The sequence below is a fragment of the Macrosteles quadrilineatus genome, unplaced genomic scaffold (genome assembly GCF_028750875.1).
Source record: "Macrosteles quadrilineatus isolate MER2022 unplaced genomic scaffold, UCM_ALF_1.0 Scaffold_8__2_contigs__length_117827958, whole genome shotgun sequence".
NCBI lineage: Eukaryota > Metazoa > Arthropoda > Insecta > Hemiptera > Cicadellidae > Macrosteles > Macrosteles quadrilineatus.
The window spans coordinates 52,508,699-52,528,164 of NW_026542601.1; the positions used below are offsets into that span (position 1 = coordinate 52,508,699).

Consider the following 19,466-nt stretch of genomic DNA (forward strand, 5'->3'; position numbering starts at 1 on the left):
TTTTTTAGAATTTGAGGTATTTATAATTTTATTTTATGAACAAAATTTCCTTCATTCGATTTTTTTCATTATCAGCAAGTTTGGTTAGTTAGGTTAGGTTATGACAGTAACTGCTGGTGTGATGGCGTCATTGTTTCATCTTGCTTCATCCCGAGAGGCTCCCTTCAGCCGCTCCGGTTGTCATAAATGCAAAAAAAAAAAATTATAATAATAGTGTTGCGCCCTAATTTAGTGGAAAACCTTGTAACTTTTTACACAGAACCTAATAACCTAACTTAATAACCCTTTTTGCTAATAACCTAAGAACCAACTTGTTTAGTTTAAGCAAGCAAAATTCTTTAATTCCTTTTAATATGAATACTCATAAGAATAACATGGAAACTTTGAACCCACGTGGGGCATGGCCATACAAACACAATGTGGGTACAAGTTATTACACAACAATGAGCAAATTACATACAAACATCGCTACTTTCACATTTATAATATTAGTAGGATTTTTGTTTCTTGTAAGTTGTATTTTGAGTAATTTATTCACGTTAATTTCTTAATTTCTTTTCATATCTTCATGGTTCTTGGTTTAACTTTGCTGTTAAAAAAGAACTTTATTAAAATTACTTAAGTTGACTCTAATTTTTTTAACGATGAAAAACTTAGGTTTTTTGTTCACGAAAACATGGCCAAACTTTAGGATACGGTCAAAATTAATTCAAAATTCCAGCACAAATAGTACTTTATTACAGACAATACATTACTAAACAAACTACAAATTTAATTACAGTAAATACCGTAACAATTAATTAATAATCCACTTACTGAAGTACTAGAGTCTCAGCACCTTTTACCCTATGTAGAATTCCTGCATTTCTCTTTGCATCTTCTTGGCATTGCTTTTTACACTCAAGTAGTCTGAAAGATAAAAGAAACCTTGAGGTAGCAAAAATTTAAGCTATTCATTTTAGGTTCATATTCAAGACAAATATGAATGCAAGACCAGTGAAGAATGGAGTGAGAGTTATGTAGCTACGTCCCTGATTAAGACCAGCTGTTTCTTTAGCCAGAAACATTTGTCAAGGACAGCTGATCCAGTTTTGAACCTTTCAAAAAAACCACTGCCTTCTCAGGATCAAACATGTGACCTTTTAAAATAGTCAAAACGACACTACAACCTTTTAGATGCAAAGCTTATTTGCTTATTATTTGTATTACATTAGACTATGTGAGTACAGTACAAACTACAACATTATAATTTGTAATAATAAGAGGTTGCAAAATTCTTTATTAGAATATTTAATGTTGCAATAAATGAATCTGCACACTCATATGTTAATCAAGAATTATCAGCTGTTTTATTGTATTGTGAAACTTTTAAAGGTCATGCACAGCAGGGCCATTTTATTACTACAGTAAACTCTAAATAATTCAAAATTGGTGCGTCAGGAAAATAAATTTGAATTTATTATCAATACTTTTGAATAATCAAGAGATTCAATTAATCAGGAGAAAAGTTAACCATTCGAATTACAAAGAGTTCATGTTTTTAAGCTTTTATAATTTTATTCAACTTGTCAATTTAGGATTATAGTGGTTGTCTAATGACACCTTACCTTCCAAATATGGAGTTTTACGTTTTTCTTTTTCCTTGTTAATACAATTAATTATTCCTGCTCAAGAACAAGATGGCGCCCTTTTAAAAATAAATTTGAACAACCGTTGAAGACAAATAAGTCTAGAAAATATTTTGGTTAAACCTAGGCTACTCACGCCTGCAGATCTGTCCATAACTGTCGCTGTTTCGCTTTCTTCTCCAGATCAGACCGAACTCTCTGCTGTTCCTCTTTCAGCTGCCGAGACAATCTCTCTTGTTGCACTATTTTCTGTTGGAGCTTATCTCTGCACAGAGAAATCCATGAAAATTGTGGTCAACTTAAGGGTTATTTAATTATAATTGGATTGCCACATTCCCAGTCAGCATAAAAATTGTTGAAAAGCCAAAAAAATTGTTGTACAACAATTTTAAAAGAGTTCGCAACAATTTCAAAATAAGTTTGGATATAAAACAATTTTAATATAGGTTTTAAACAATTTCAAAATTGTTTTAATATAGATGGTTAGTAACTATATTAAAATTGTTTTGATATGAGTGTGCAACAATTTTAAAATTGTTTTAAAACAATTTTAATATTATTTCGAAAACACATATCAAAATTGTTTTGATATAAGTTTGCAACAGTTTTAAAATTGTTTAGAAACAATTTTAATACTATTTCGAAAACACATATCAAAATTGTTTTGATATAAGTTTGCAACAGTTTTAAAATTGTTTAGAAACAATTTTAATACTATTTCGAAAACACATATCAAAATTGTTTTGATATAAGTTTGCAACAGTTTTAAAATAGTTTTGAAACAATTATAATAATGTTTCGAAAACACGTATCACAATTGTATTGATATAAGTTTACAACAGTCTTAAAATTGTTTTAAACCAATTTAAATGCAACTTCTAAAAATCATTAAAATAATAATTAATGTTATAAAACCAAAATGTTCTGAATATTATATTTATGAAAGCGGCTTTCCTTTCAGTAATATAAGTTACAAAAATTACAATGGCCATCCATAATCTTGAAATGGTCTGTTTTGTAAAAAGATTTATAATGATTTTCGTGTTTTTTCGCCCAAATTTTAAATCTTTCGCACATTTTTTCTATTTTTCCTTATGGGACACTTATACTTGTAGGATAATAGTCAGTGTGTTGTGCTGTGTGTATGTGGCAATGAATACACAAACTAGTTTGTGTATTCATTGTATGTGGCCAATGCGTCAGCAACGACAGCTCCCCGCGATTTTGATTAAAATACAGTACGATAGTGGTAAAATCAAGTGAAAGAGTCATGGAGATGGAGGAGGGGCAGACTGCCAAACTCAAACTCAAGTTAGACCTAGACCATCAATTGCGCGACCTGTATAAGTTTAATGGTTAATAACAACAGGTTAACAGTAGTGAAAATAAATTATTTATTATTTGTAATTGTATAAGTATACTGGATGAGTTTTAACATTCTTACAAGTATCATCTACTCTAGACTCTACCAGAGTTTCGCAGTTCACTGACTACAGCAGTCTCCAGTCTGTTGATTTGATTTGATCATGATCACGGGCTGACGGGCATCACAGCATTTTGTTTGTTTGAAAAGTTATTAGGTGCATTAAGTTTACTGTTTTTATCCTACATAGCTTCTTATGCAGCAAACAAGGTGAGTTATAACTTATTTAGGCCTTTTCAGTCAGTGGTGATTCAGTTATTCTAAACTAACATATAGGCCTAACCTAAAATGAAATAGAGGTACTCCAATAGTTCCTGGTCTAAGTTAACCAATAACTTTGATAGGTATTTGGTAGGTAACATGATTATGGCCCATCTCTAGAATTGGCCTAGCCTATGTGAGCAAACTCTTATGAATTTCCTTTTGTTTCTCATAAATATAACAGGCTATGTTACTGAAACTGTAAGTTACCTTGGGTTTTTAGTAAATGGTCGTTGCTAAATGATACAGTTGGATTTACAGTAACCAAAACTAAAATAACTTAGACCTAACTTACACAAGACATCTAACATTAAGTTTATAAACTCATAATTGAATTGAATTACTCAATTAGGTGGCGTCCCCAACTCAAATAGAAAATGACATTGTAGGGCCTGTCGCCTAATGCGGTAACTGCTTAAAAGTAATATGACTAGGTATTTAGGCTTAGGCCTAGCTAAGTTACATCAGCTAGGGATTGATTTAAGTTAAGTTAGCCTATTTTTAAACTTGTTGTGTTAAGGGCTGCAGGGGTTTTTCAACTCTAAGTTAACTTTATAAATATGTTAACTTACTAGACCTTGAAACTTGGTTAACTCATAATTTAGCCCTCCGAGTGTTAAGCACCGCGTAATCGATGCACAACACATCCGCCGTGGCGTTATGCGTCGCTTTTGCGACACACAAACATCGTTTATGGCGAAGGCTCTGGGACTGACTTAATCAGATTGAACTGGATCAAGATTGGTATCGTTTTCGGCAGATTCTAAGCTTTCTCCTGATGTATGTTTCTAGACGCTTTTCATTTTAGTTCCAAAAATATTTTAGCAGGCAGCTGACGTGCGTATTTGTAAACAACTTGGTTAACCACCGATGACTGATGTGTTTTATTAAACGTTTCCATTGTCTTAGTGTTAAAAATTAAAAAAAAAATACGTGGTCCATTATAAAAAGATTAAAGTTAGTGATTTTGAAGGGCTGGTTGATGATCCTGAAGAACTAGGTAGTGATATTGATGTAAATTATCGGCCAGATTCCTAGCCATGGTTAGGCTATGCATTCTTAGCTAACGCTTAATGTACGAAATCTGTTTTTCACCCATAACTTATTTATTTTCAAATTTTCTTCCTTATATTATTATATTTTTGTAGGCCTAATCCTTATAAAATTTAGAACAAAGTGGCTATTTTAAAATATGTGTAGACTTATAAATTATAAAAAAATATTGAGGGCAAACATACATGTTAGGCTATTCATTTATTATATAATTTTTAATAAATGTTAACGCCACAAAAATTGCAGAAATTTTTTTTTTGCAATGTTCTATTAAATGCATTTTGTTTTTTGAAGAAATGACGAAGAAGAGATGGGCCAACATTGAATAAAGCAAAATAGAGAAATCAGTTGCTTCATGGCTGCCACAGACACAATTAAAATCAAAGACTTAGAAAGGGTATGTATAGTGTGATAATTTGTATTACAAAATTCACTTAGTGAGGTTAAAAACATAGGCTAACAAAACAATATGCTACTAGCTTTCTCTCTTAATTCCGGATGCTTCAGTTTTGATAGTATATTGTTATACTAAAGCTCAGGTGATTTTATTTATCTCAGACAAATACTGCAACAATCATTAATACTTGACAGGGGTTTTTTTATTTCACGATTCTGAATCTACCACTTGATGGATTTTCACTATTTTTGTGTCGAAAGAAAGATAATTCTGAGAACTAGGGAATGTGAAAGGCACAATTTCAGTTTAGGGTTTCAGTTTTTTAGAAATTAAGTTTTCATTTTTTTAAGTCAAGCTGCCGACGTCAACATTCTAGACTAGCTTTTGCTATAATGCCATTTGCTTAACGTAACAGCTGTAAACATTCAGGGGTCCCTAGTAACGAAATATAATATTAATCTGTGTGTTATAATTTTAGGGCAGGGTGTCAAAGAGCACCTGAAGAACAGGAAGATGAGGATCATGAAGCCGCCGACGCTTGAATGATGTGTAAATAATGTATTGTCAGAGTGTCTACGAACCGGGAAATCTGGGAATGAACTTATATTTTTTTACTGAAATGTACTGTTTTTAGTAAATATGGGTAATTTTTAGTGGTAATTGTCCTTAAATAATTGTGTGGGCCATTTTAAGTATGACATAAAAAATTGTTAGAAGAACATAAAAGGTTTTTTTATAAAATGTTTGCTTACATTTTCATCATTTATTACTATAGAGTAATTATGCAATAGAAACCACATTAGCAGTCTCAAAGCCATAAATATTTTATCTCGACAATCATATCAAGTCAAGTACTTCAAAAAACTTATGACTCAGTAGCAAAGCTCATAAAAGTTGTATCACTGTCATTCCTTGACAACTTATTTATTTATTACTAGGGTAATTATCATTAGATCCCAAACCTTTTTGATCATGGGAATAATAGTTTTATATTAGCTGTTAAATTTAACTTTTTACTTGTACTTTCATCTTGAAGATTCAATTTGCCGCTGGCCGTTGCCTACTCCCTTCAAAACTGTTTACGGTTTCATATTAAACTTCGAATTAATATACAGTGTTATTTTATAAGTTAAATCCTTTTTTATGGACATTTTATCTTTCAATTGACAAAACCACGAGCATTGTTGTTTGCATTAATTTTTTATCATAACACAGTCCTACTTGGTCTCAAAAAATCATGTCCTTGCATTTCATGTATCTTTGTCTTTTATTGTTGGCTGTTTGGGTTTCAATATTTTTTTGTTCCCCATATTTATTTATTGAGTTGTAAGCGTTAAGCAATCTAAATCTTATAAACTAGAATGATGATAATTTGCTGCTATAAAATAACCTCATTGTTTGTTACTTAGTTTATACAAGCCCTCCTAAATAATTAGGTCTAGGCCTAGGCAAACTAATGGTTGCTATATATGAATGTTAACTTTGCAATTGAAAAGATAATAACTTATTCTGTGCTGACTGGTAGAGAACTTAAAGTTTGTCCATGAATATTTTATTTTTATATCCATGCATCCATTTATATTTTTTAATCCAGAATGTAGTAGACTGTGTTTTTATTATTTCTCTACTTTTTTTAATTTGTTTACTTCAAATAGAAGAATTTCAGTATACTTATTTGTTTTTATTTATTCACCATTGTTTTTGATAGTAAACTAATCAATTAATGTTATATTTAATTAGTTGCTATAGGCGTACTTATTATTTATGAACTCAAATAGAAATTAACCCTAACAAAGTTCCAAATTTGTCTATTTTAAAACAATTTCCAAACAACTTCAAAATTGTTATACAACAACTTTAAAATTGTTATACAACAACTTTAAAATTGTTATACAACAATTTCAAAATTGTTTTAAAACAACTTCAAAAATATTTTATAACAATTTCAAAATTGTTGTACAATAATTTTGAAATTGTTGTACAACAATTTTAAACTCATTTTAATATAGACAAAATTCCAAATTTGTCAATTTTAAAACAATTTTAAAACAATTTCGAAACAATTTTGAAACAATTTTGAAACAATTTATTTTCTTTTCCAACAATTTTTATGCTGACTGGGTTGTTTCTTTCACTCATTGATGTGTGTGTTTCTCATTGTGTGTGATGTGTTAACTTCAAGTCATCATCTGCTTTTATTGACTTTGTTCAAAACAAAAATAATCTGATATTCAGTTCTTTTTTACTAATTGTGGAAAATTGAAAATTTGATAACAGAGTAGAGTATGTTTAGTTTAGCTTGATTAAAAAGTAGGAATATAGAACAGAAATTAGTAATTGAAAACGGAACCATCTTCTAGTGACTAAATTAAACTACGTCAATTTTTTTTCATTCAAAAAACTGGTGACATCATTAACATGGAGATGTAATGAAATGACAAGTTATACGTATAGCCAAAGATCCAATCTATGATAATATATCCATCATGAAGTATTTTATTCAAGTAGAACACAAGATTCAGCTAGATACAACTTGCTAGTCACCTGATTGTTGGTGACTGGTCTTTCTCCACATACCGCCTGACCTCTTCCGCCACTCGCTCTATCATCACCTGCAACACCTGAATGCGAGCTGCTGCCTCAAACTGACCTGTCTCTGCCACTTGCCTCTCCTCTCTCAGACGGAGCACCTCCTACAACATGTCAACATGATCATAAAGTTGTCTGGGTAGCCGAATGGTTATAGTGCTCGCCTTCAAATCTGAAGGTTGCTGGTTCAAATCCAAGCGAGATCGTTTCGAGACCCAGATGCCATATGTCATTGGGCTATGAATTAATGATGCTATCTAACAAAAAGGTCGACGTTAAATAGTAACAAGACTAGGGTTTGGACTGTTCCCTTTCAATTCAATTCAATTAAAATATCTTTATTCATTTTTATGTACATTGTACAATAAATAGTGTCAAAATAATCACAGAGTTATCTTCAAAAGAATAAATTGCTAAATTTATTAAAAACTCTTTCAATATTTTTTAATTTGTTAGGATCTATTTCTGTTTTAATATTATTTGGAATAAATTAAAAAAAAATCTTTTACCTGCATAAGATGGTTTCTTTAAAAAAAAACTAGTTCTGTGTGGTTGTATATTTTTGTTCTTATTTCTTAAATTATAAGAATGGGATTTTTATTTTGGTTCCAAATATACTTCTTGTTTTTTTTGCAATTATTGATTCATATATATACTGCACTTCATTCTTTAAATGTATACTTTCAAAAGGCAAAAACGCCACTGGTGTAAAAACACAAAATAAATAAAAAAATATCATCACCTGAATGTAACCTGGGTCACACAAAGCTGGTTTAATGACAACATTTTCAATAATGGGAGCCCAAAGAACAAAAAGTTTAGTCTCTCAGGCAAAGAGAGCTGTTGTTTTTGTAGTTGAGAACTGTACTTATATTATTAATATTATAAATTATGACGCAATCTATCAGACTAGATCTGTCAAAGATGCAGGATTCAAGTATTCAAGTAAGTATTCAAGTGTCTCCACTAAAAGCCATCAAACAAGACAATTCTTACTTCTCTTTGAATTATTTAAAATGTTTTACTGTACTTATAAAATTACTGCATGTTACAATAATTGACACAACAGTGAGTTTAGGTTAAGGTCGATGATTTATTTATACTGGAGCTAAATCCTCATGCCCAATAAAATTACATTATCAAATGTATTAGTTTTTTGTTGCAGTGTTTTCCAGCATTTAAATCGTGCATCAGATCTGCAGAAATGTTTATGATAATCACCAATGGATTTTATCTAAGTGAAAATGCCGCAATCCCTAGGTTTAGCCTGACGTAATGTAAAAAATAATCTCGGGCTCGTGCCTAGCGTCCTAAGACAAAAATTTCTATGATGATCATAGCTTTTTAAACAGTTCATTCATAAAACCTTATCTAGAAAATAACTTAAACAACAAACATTCCCCCACAGACACATGTTTCTGTGAAGGTTTTTAGGTATTTTTTATATTTAACTGATTTTTAATATTTATAATCGTTTAAATACCTGCATTCAGTAATCCAATATGCTGCTTGTGGCAACTATAGTTTCGGTTCACAGGGAACCATCTTCAGGCCGTACAAGGCGTCGTTATTCACTTCCATATATGAAGGTCGTCATTTAATAAATAAGTACATAGAACACGAACACACGAAAACGCACATTGACACGAACATTTAACATTAAAAATACCGAGTACTCGGGAACACGAGACAGGTGACGCGACCGGGTGGAAGTTGTAGCTCGAACTTCCATGTAGTAGTTCCATTGTAGTTCGAGCTACAACTTCCACCTTGTGGCGGTTAGCCGTTTGCAATGGAACTAATTTGTTGATTACTGATTGATTGACTGAGGTGTAAAACTAAATTAAGCGTGCTGATTCTGCTACCAAATTAATTAATGAAAGACGTGTTGGGGACCAGAGGACGGAGATCTTTTACCCAGACCGGAAGCTTGCATAGCCAGCTTTGATTTATGCTAATACAACTAATTTACTAAAAAACTATCCTTCCAAAACTTGTGACCTAGAAAATGACTGTTAATGAGATGATTGACTGGTTATTGAACTACTTAAATAGGAAATGCCAAACAATTTAATTAAAAGAACTATGGAAACTTCTGGGGAAAACGTGTTGCCCTAATCCTGTTGCAGATGGTCCGAGGCTGAAAGCCTCGAACCGTAATTGTTAATTCCTACATTTTTCCTATGTCGGGGCGACCCTTGTAGGTATCCCCCTTGTTTGCTAACTAGCCTGACATATTAATCTATATATATTGTACACAATTAATCTAAGGACTTATCCATTTAGTAGGTTTTTCCTGGAGAACACTTCTTCTGTGAGAGTTCTTGATCGTGGGTGCCGGTGAAGTGGGAAGAAGGTAGAGGGTTGGGAACAGTGTTGCCAACCAACCTCTTTGATTTTCCCCGCACGAAACGACGGAAATCCTCGATTTTCCTCGCAAGGGTTCTAAAATTACTCGCAAAATCCTCGTTAGCATCAAAAAAGATTAAAATAATTTGAAATTTCCCCATATTTACATTATAATATACGTTTCCACGTTTTCTTTTTTTACTAGAGGTGCAAATAACCAAACATAGATGCGTAACCTATTGTACTTTAAAAATTATGGGTTTTGTTAAATAGTATGAGTGTGGTCTAGCCATAGACCAACCAACACAATGGAATTATATTTATCTATGATTTAACGCATGCATTATAATCAATGGTAAAAGTAGGTTTTCCATCCCTGAACCCTGACTCTTTGTCAAATCTGAATAAGTACTTGTACTTGTAGTTGGTCTTGGTTAATTTGTGGGTGTGCTTATGTCAACGTCGAAATTCTTTAACAAATTATAAACAATTTTTTATTTTATTTTTTATTTTAGGGTATAATAATTCACTCAAGGTTATATTAAATCACAGCCGCCTAAATAAGAAAAAAAACCTGTGTTTATACGGTACCTGAAAAAAATACTTTATAAATTATATCATACTTATAACCTTCATTAATAATAATATACTAGTTATTAGCTTTAAAAATTAAATTATAAATCATTCAGATGGGGACGACACCTAGGTACGTATTTTTACTCAAATTCGAGTGAAAGATGAGTGTAGAATGGTGTGAGATGATCTGTGTAACTTTGTTACTGATGACAAAGCTATTTCATCAGACAGGATAATTGATTTAAAGCCCAATCATAATGAACAGCTGAGTAGACCTAATAAATCATAATTTGTTAGGTTTTAATAATTTCACTACGTAGGCCTAATTGAAAGAAAATTTGAACTGAAGGCAACCAACAAACGACAAGTTTCTGTGTGAAAAAGCTAAAAAAAGGTAGGGTAGTTTGTTGTTAAACACACATCGGTCCCAGTTATATCCTCATAACAATAGTTCAATTCGAATTCACATTCGCTTCATGATTACAGGCTTATAGCACGCAGCTCAGCTGAGCTGACATGACAGCGACAGCTGGAGCTGAGCATAGAATTACTTCACTTCACTTCACCTCAGTCCAGTTTCCAGTTCGGCAGTTAGTTCTAAGTTCACCCTCATTTCATTCTCATTGTCTTCTTCTTCATCTACTTGTTCTTAGATCTTGATTGGTTGATTTATTGATTGATTGACTTTTTTCAGTTGCTGAAACTGTTCTTTCAATGATTAGATTCAGAGGGATTTTCAATATATTCTTAAAGAGACCCAGACACTGAGAATACTTGATTATCAGAAAATCCTAGTTGCTTTACCTGAAAATCCTCGAAAATACTCGCAAAATCTTAATCCTCGCATAAATCCTCGCAAGGTCTGGAAATCCTCGAAAAACGAGGATTTTCCCCGCAATTGGCAACACTGGTTGGGAAAGGTCGGTGGGAAGAAGGTTGGGATGAAGGTTGGTTGGGTCGGTGGGGGAAGCCGTTCGCTTGCTCGCGGTGGGCTGACGAGTTCGCCATGCAGCCCTGCCACACGAAGCGCTGACACTATAAGAAATATAGCGTGCCGCTATGTGTCACAACCACCCCCCCTTGGAGCAAAGAAAAGCCAAAAAAGACAGTTTTGCTAAAGGTTGGAGAAGGGTATCATAGGTGTGTTTGTTTGTTTTTTTTTGTGTGTGAGGGAACTTTCGGATGATTTGCTTCCAGATGTGGAAGGCTGGAGGTTCAGACCAGCCCGGTTGTAATTGGCACCTCGGACACCCTGAATTTCCCGAACCAACCACGGCAGAGAGCGGGATCCACCCCCCCTGCGAAAAGAGGAAGTTTTGTGGGGACGACAGTTCTTTTCCCTAGCCTACTAAATTGAGATTGTTGAGTTAAAATGCAAATTTATGAAAAGGGACGGACAACTGCACTTCCCAAATATGTATATTTTTTTATTTATTTATTTTTTTTTTATTTTTTTTTTATTTATTTATTTTTTTTTATTGAAATGTTTGAGGGTTGAGTACTATGGGCAGATGATGGAGAAAATGGTGCGGCTTCCGGTGCTATGCTGATGGTTCTGAGAGGTGTGTTGATGACATGGGCTAGGAGTTCGGCAGCAGTGTAGGTGATGATGTGTAGTGCCTTCGGCTGCTCATGCGGACAAGGCCGGAGCGATGCTGGATGCAGGTAATGTATATGCCGTAGGCTGCTCATGCGGACAAGGCCGGATCGATGCTGGATGCAGGTAATGTATATGCCGTAGGCTGCTCATGCGGACAAGGCCGGAGCGATGCTGGAAGTGCCCAAGGCGAGATGTCACTCTCTCAGCGTATGATTGCGGGGAAGACTGTCAAACTGCCGTTGCTACTGGAGATGAAGGTAATTACTTCATAGTGTCCATTGCTGTCACATGTGTTGCGCACTTGATGAAGACTGTGGTTTTGGAATTCAGCTGATGTACTCTTTTAGATTTAATAAAATTTGTACTTCTTTTAATAATTTCTTTTTTTTTTTTTTTGAAGAACACTTCGCATGCAGAAAATTACGCATGCAGAAAATAACGCATGCACATATACGCATCGATGAGCGCTAAATTGAGGTGAGGATAGGTGATTGTGGATTTTGGGGAATTCTCACTCATTTTGGAGTATTTATAAAGATCAAAAAAAATATCCTATTTCTTTCTCTTTTGCTCTGTGGTTCCTATATCTTACTGTACATGGATATGACATTGATTGATAACTAACTTATCCCTAGACCTAAATGCTACTACCTTAGCGACTACTTAAGTTAAGAAGTATGAAAATAAGACAGGGAAGGATAGGAAAGAATAGTAAGAGAGTTTGTCTCTAGACCAATGACTGTGCACAAGCCACCACAGAAGGTGCCATCACTGAGCCCTTTCCTACGGGGTAAAAATAACAAAAATAAAAATAAAATGTAGACGCCCGTGGAAAGTAATATTCAATAAAAAAATTCTTTACTTAACTCAGTGAGGGTGTCAGAGACGAAAAGGGAGGGGTAAAAGATTTGGCCGACAACGCACGGAGGAGGACGTGTAGGGCAGCCCATCCTAGGGAAGGATACCCTGAGACTCACACTCCCCCGGACGTTGGCGGGGACAGTGACAGACAGAGAAGACTTAACCTAATATCACTTCAGCATAGCTTTCCGGCCTGGGTAAAATGGGTTGTTCTTTAGAATTGTGGTTGAAAAAATCTTTTTAAATGAGACACATGTGCGTTCCTAACAAATTTTCCGGTTGAGGGATTGATCAAACGTGCTGTGACGGGAGAAGATAAAGCTTCAATTACACATGGTTTGGACCAAACAGGGAGTAATTTCTGATTGATGGCGTCGGCGGCCCTACTGAGGTGGTGTTCTCTGAACATTACCCAGTCGCCTATCTTGTAAGGGTTGGGTAATCTGTCCAGATCATATTTTTGTTGCCTGAGCTGCCTAGCCTTTGTGAGGTTCTCGACGGCTCTTCTCCACTCTTCATTCGAAGATTGTGGGGAAGCCTGATCGTCGATTAGCCTGTCCAAATTCCAATGGAGTTCTAAGGGGTGTGAAATATTTCTTCCGAGGAACAAACGAGCTGGGGAAATTTTGGTAGAGTCATGCCGTGCGGAATTAAATGCCACCTGAAACCAATGTAGTTCCTGATCCCAGCGTTTCTGGTGTTCGTGGTGAAAAATTCTGATCGCGATCTTTATCTGCTTGTTTACTCTTTCGGCGTGGGAAGGGTTGGGGTAATAGGGACTGGTGTAGATGTGCTGAATGCCTAGTCCCATGCAAAGGTTTTTGACTGTTACTGACTTGAAGGAGGAGACGTTGTCGGAAACTAGAAATTTTGGTGGACCAAAGATTGAGAAAACTTGCTTGGTTAGCACTGATGCGGTGGTTTCGGCCTTGATATTCCTGACAGGGATCATGAGGCAAAACTTGGAAAAGGAATCAACTACGGTTAGGATGTACTGGTTTCGGTTGAGAGAGAGTGGCAGAGGGCCAATATGGTCGATGAATATTTTCTCCCACGGTTGAGTTACTATTTCAGAAGAGAGTTTCCCCACCTTTGTGTTTGGTGCTTGCTTGCACCTTTGGCATTTGACACAAGCTCGAACTTTATCAGCGATGAAGGTTTTGAGGTCTGGTGCCCAGAAAAAGGGTTCGATGCGGGCAAGGGTCTTGCTGATGCCTAAATGGGCTGAAGTGGGAGACTCGTGATAGTATGCAAACAAAAGGTCGAAAAGTTTCCGGGGAACGACTACTCTGGCCTTGGTTTGATTTGGGAGCCGGTAAAGAAGGGTATGGTTTTCTACGGAGTAATTTGGGGGCTTGTTGGCTGACCTAATGATTTTCCTGAGGTCGGGATCATCGATTTGATGGCTGCTGATATCCTTGAAAACCTCAGGTAGGGAAAAAAGAGATAAAACAGGCGGTTGTTCAATGGGAGAAGCTGTTTCTGTTGGCTCGGTGTTCTCGAAAAGCCGGGAGAGACAATCAGCGATCACGTTGTCTTTTCCTCGAATGTGATAGATTTTGAATTTGAATGAGTTGATGAAGGAGATCCAGCGTGCAATTTTGCCAATTTGACGAGGGTGGTTTAGAAGCCAAGTGAGGGCTGAGCAGTCCGAGTGAAGCTCGAACTCTCGGTGTTCCAGATACTGATGATACTTTTGTAAGGCGAAAACTATTGCAAGACATTCAAGTTGAAGTGTGGAGTAGTTGAGTTCATGTTTATTAAGGGCACGGGATGCATACGAAACTGGGAACAGCTGATCACCATGAGGTTGGAGAAGGACAGCTCCAATTGAGGAACCGGAGGCATCGGTGTGCACGACGAATTGTTTATTGAAATCGGGCATACGGAGAATAGTGGAGGAGACCAAAGCCTTCTTTAAGGTTTCAAACGCTGTGACCTGGTCGGGACCAAAGATGAAGGGGACTCCCTTTTTCTTTAGATGATTTAATGGTATGGTAATTGTGGCATAGTCCTTTATGAAACGGGCATAAAATGCTGTCATTCCAAGGAAGCGGGACAACTGCTTGATGTTTTTGGGGGTAGGGAATTCATCTATGGGACGTGTCCTATCAGGATGGATTGAAATGGTGTGATTTGAGAAGACATGACCAAGAAACTGAACTCTGTTTGACGCTACCGTAATTTTTTCTGGATTGACAGTGAGTCCTGAGTCGCGGAGACGTTGAATTACCGATTTGACCTTTTCAATGTGATCTTCAAAGGTTGTGTCGCTGTAAACGCACAAGTCATCAAAAAAATTGTAAATGTACTTGAATTTTATGTCGCCGAAAATTTTGTCGATCAACGAGGTGAGAACCATACTACCTGACGCGAGTCCAAAAGGGAGGAAATTGAACTCATATTGAGCCCAAGGAACAACAAACGACGTGTATTGCTTTGACTCTTCGGAAAGGGGGATTTGGTTGTACGCAGAGTTTAAGTCGAGGAGCGTAAACCAACGAGCTTGACCTAAATGCTGAAAGGCGCTTTCTATCGTGGGCATTGGCGTGGCGTCGAGTTCCAAAATGGAATTGAGATTTCTGTAGTCGACGACCATGCGTGTTTTCCCGCCCTTTTTGGGTACTAAAAAGGCCGCGGAGGCATACTGTGACGTAGAGGGTCTTATTACCCCCTTCTGCAGTAGTTCGTCGATGTGTTGCCGCATAAGATGAAGCTTGGGAGGAGCGTATTGATATGGCTTGTTTCGGACAATCTTTGTTTCTTTGATTCGAATATGGTATTTCAGAATGTTCGTTCGGCCTAACTTGCTGGTGATGGTTTCAGGGAACTGAGAAAGCAACTGAGTGACTGACTTGCGCTGTTGTGGATTTAAATTCTCCCCCATACTGACTGAGTCGTATTTCTGCTCGGTGCCTGGGATACAACTAAGTGATAATGCTGTTAGAGCCTGAGGGGATCCATAGGGAAAGCTTAGAGAATGGTTGGACATGTTGATTACTGCCTTGGTCTTGGTTAGAAAATCAGATCCTATCAAAATGGGGACTGGCAAATTATCGGTAACAAAGAAAGGATAAGTCCATGAAAGGTGCTTAATCTTGAAATGAATCTTGACTGTAAATTTAAAATTGATGGGTTCGCCGGAGGCAGATATGGCTGAGAAGGAAGTTGGGTATTTACTGAAGCAAACAGAAGGACGATCCGGTATCAATAAGGGCCTCCTTAAACATTCCTCTAAAATCGAGAGTGACATAGCAAAGCTCATTTGCCGGGATGCTTGGTGAACCCTTGGGTTTATTAGTCACGTTGGGCTTTCTGGGCGCCTGATTGACAGATTGAACTAGGGGGAGCGCTGCGGCGCCTAACTGTGCCCCCCTCTGGAGTTTCCCTGTCCTTGAGTTGGAGATCTAGGATTGTGCCTAGGAAAAAATTGTTGTGATGGGGGGTGTGGCTTGAAAGGAAGTTGATTTGGCTGATTGAATGGAAAACGGGGAATGTGCGGTGGGGAAGTTTGTCGTGGAACATTTGAAAAATTTGGAGCACTGTGGCCTGAAAATCGACGGTTGTCTCGCCGCCCATTCCAATTGTGCGAAGAACTTGAATGATTTTGATGGTGCTCTACACCGCGCTGCACGGTCTCCGGCCGCGAGGCGGCGTGCCCCTGCTCCAGCGCGCGGACCGTCTGAACCCTGGGAACCAAGGCCCTGAGGTCAGACAGACTACCAGCAGCAGGAAAAGCGGCAAGAGCCGCCCGCGTCGGTGCATTCAAACCGTTCAGCACGGTGTCCAGCACGTCGCGCTCGGTGAAATCGGAAATCAGGAGTGACGACGCGCCAGAAATGCTGTCTATAAATTCTGAAATGGACTCCGAAGGCCGTTGAACCCTATAAACCATTGATGATACTATGTCATGCCTAATCTGCGCAGGAAGAAAAAAATCTCTAACACGCGCGATCACTTGCACTAGGCTGACGTGGTCGGCGACTCCCTTAAGCCAAAAAGATCTCAACTGTTCCGCTGTGCGGGGAAGAATCGCCAATAACACATCCTCATCGTCGAACAAACCTAAATTGGCAATTTTGGCGGCAGACATTAAAAACTCCGTCAACTTGCGCGGCTCAGAACCCGTAGTCATTGGTAGGTACCTTGCAAGATCCTCCAAAACTCTTGCTTTGCCCTGCATTGCGCGAGGAGGGGAATGGCTTTTGGCCATTGCCGAAAACACCTGTTGACCGACTGCGATCGCGGTTTCTTGAACTAACTGAGCCCAATTCATTTGAGGAGAATGCGAACTACCGGAATTCCAGGTCATGACGTCGGCCGCGGAACCAGCATTCGCGTCATTCAACTGATTGTCACCAGCATGAGGAGTCTCACTCGGCGTTGCTTCGCCCTTAGCTGACGCTGTGTTGACGCTAGAGAGGGCCGACAAATCAGGGGCCTGGGGCGTGGTCAAAAGTGTGGCTGTCTTACCATCAGCCTGAGTTGGCAGGGTGCTTGCTGGGCGGGTCAAATCCGGCCTGGCGTTGATTGGCAGAGGATCGGGTCCGCCGTTCAGTTGAAGTTTCTTTAAAAAATCGCTTAATAATGCTCTATTTTCTGACAAGGTCGGCGAGGGCGTGATTCCTAACACATGACACTGACTGGTCGCATCCTGCGCATTTAGTGAGCAAACCCAAGAAGTGCCTGTTGGCAACTCGTCGGGCGAATAGATCCGTGAAGGCATTCCACCCAAAATTCGGAGACAAGAAAGCTGAGAGAAAAAAAAAATATATATATATATAACCACAAAACACCTACTGCCTAGGGTTTTCCGCAACTCTAGATTGCCTGTTTGACTATTCAAAATTCGCAGGAAAGGGGAAAACCTAGGTACGCTACCAAACAAGGAAACGAGGATTTTTTTTTTTTAAACATTTTTCCTTAGCATTTCTAAAAATTTTGAAAATGCCTGACATGATTTGTCCTGTGAGAAAAAAAATTCGTCGCTGAAGCTGTTCTCCGGAGCATACAGTAACTAGACTGAATACCAAAAGCGTAACAAAAAAGGAGGTGAAAATAAATAAAATCCTATGTGTGAAATTGAGAGATAGTTCTTTCTATTTCTGGAACTAATGCTGAAAATTAAGCTGCTGAAGTTGTTGAAATGAATCCCATCACGACGCATTGATCGTCCATAATAGACATGAAAATATTTTACGTCGTTCAATTCGTCGGGTAGGCCTATTACCTTGGTGAACTCAGAAGTTAATGTGAGCAAAAATCTGTTCATTTGACGTAGACGGTTTACTGCTGACACTGGATTTCTTATCCTAGGATAAAGCGGCAACGTCGTAAAGACAATAACCATTCCAGGATAATTCCGACGCAATAATCTCAAAAAAGACAAAAAGGTGTTCTTAAAAACTGTTATTTCCACATTCGCCAAAAAATCGTTGTTACCCAAAAAGACTAATAACGGAATATGCGACTGTATGACAGAAATGTTTGACTTGATAAACTTCTTGAGGTCATACACTCTTGCTCCAGAAATGCTTCGAATTAAAATTGATTGCAGATTTCCAGTTAATTCAGGATTTGCCTGAGAAAAATTGTGAAATCGTGCGGCATATGAGTCGCCGATTACCTGAAGTTTCATTGAACTTCTTATTTGATTCATTTATTTCTAACAATAAAGGAAACCAAACAAAGGAAACACCGACATCGGAGTCTTTTTTGCAAAGCCTATAAAATCAACTAAATTTCTACAAAATCACTAGCCTAACATCAACTACAAATAATTTATTTACTGTGAAACAACATTAACACGATACACGATTAACTAAAATTATTAACCCCACTTAGGGTATTTATTTTTTTTTTTTACATGAAATTTACCGTAACTTAAAACACGTCCCAAAATCTGTCGCTACACTGAATTGCAAAGAATTTTTAAATAAATAAACCACTAAAAATTATGAGCACTGTTCCCCAAACAACAAAACATTGCTGTAAGCTACCTTATAAAAGCTTGCTGTACTGAACGATGAACGGTAATGCGTTCAGAGGTTGGGGCGAACAAAAACCCAATTTAAGCACTTTTGCAAACAAATTCCTAAATAAATTCATAATTAACAACACCATAAGGACTCATACTACACTTATAAAGCTTAAAATACTAGCCTATTGAGTATTACTGTAAGTTACTACCAATTTTGTGACTGCAGTAAAAATTCAGATAGGCCCACACTAACCTTGATCATCCTAGCTTTTGCTTTAATTTTGAAAATAAAATGTAATTCATGAAATCTTGCTAAGTTCCCTCCAATGTCGATTATTCCACTGAACAGAATTTTTTCTAATGAACAGAAATTTTGTTGCTAGAAAACTCGTCTCCCCAGAAGGTTCCCTTTAAAAAAAATTTTTGCCTGACTGTTGATGTTAAAACAAAACTGGCTAAAGCGATCCGGTCCTAGGCCTAGCCTGCTACCATATGTGGCCGTTAGCCGTTTGCAATGGAACTAATTTGTTGATTACTGATTGATTGACTGAGGTGTAAAACTAAATTAAGCGTGCTGATTCTGCTACCAAATTAATTAATGAAAGACGTGTTGGGGACCAGAGGACGGAGATCTTTTACCCAGACCGGAAGCTTGCATAGCCAGCTTTGATTTATGCTAATACAACTAATTTAATTTACTAAAAAACTATCCTTCCAAAACTTGTGACCTAGAAAATGACTGTTAATGA

At 37.0% G+C, this 19,466-nt stretch overlaps 1 protein-coding gene across 1 annotated transcript in view; it reads right to left on the reverse strand.

The window, feature by feature from the left end:
• Positions 1–793: 793 nt before the first annotated feature.
• The window catches only part of LOC128999729 (intraflagellar transport protein 81 homolog), a 36,862-nt gene continuing 18,189 nt past the window's right edge, over positions 794–19,466 (reverse strand). The window contains exons 11-13 of the mRNA XM_054426379.1: positions 7,307–7,455; positions 1,765–1,893; positions 794–909 (exon numbers count right to left, since the gene is read on the reverse strand). Of these exons, the coding sequence (XP_054282354.1) occupies positions 813–909; positions 1,765–1,893; positions 7,307–7,455 (375 nt within the window). The 3' untranslated portion in view covers positions 794–812. The remainder of the gene's footprint in view (positions 910–1,764; positions 1,894–7,306; positions 7,456–19,466) is intronic.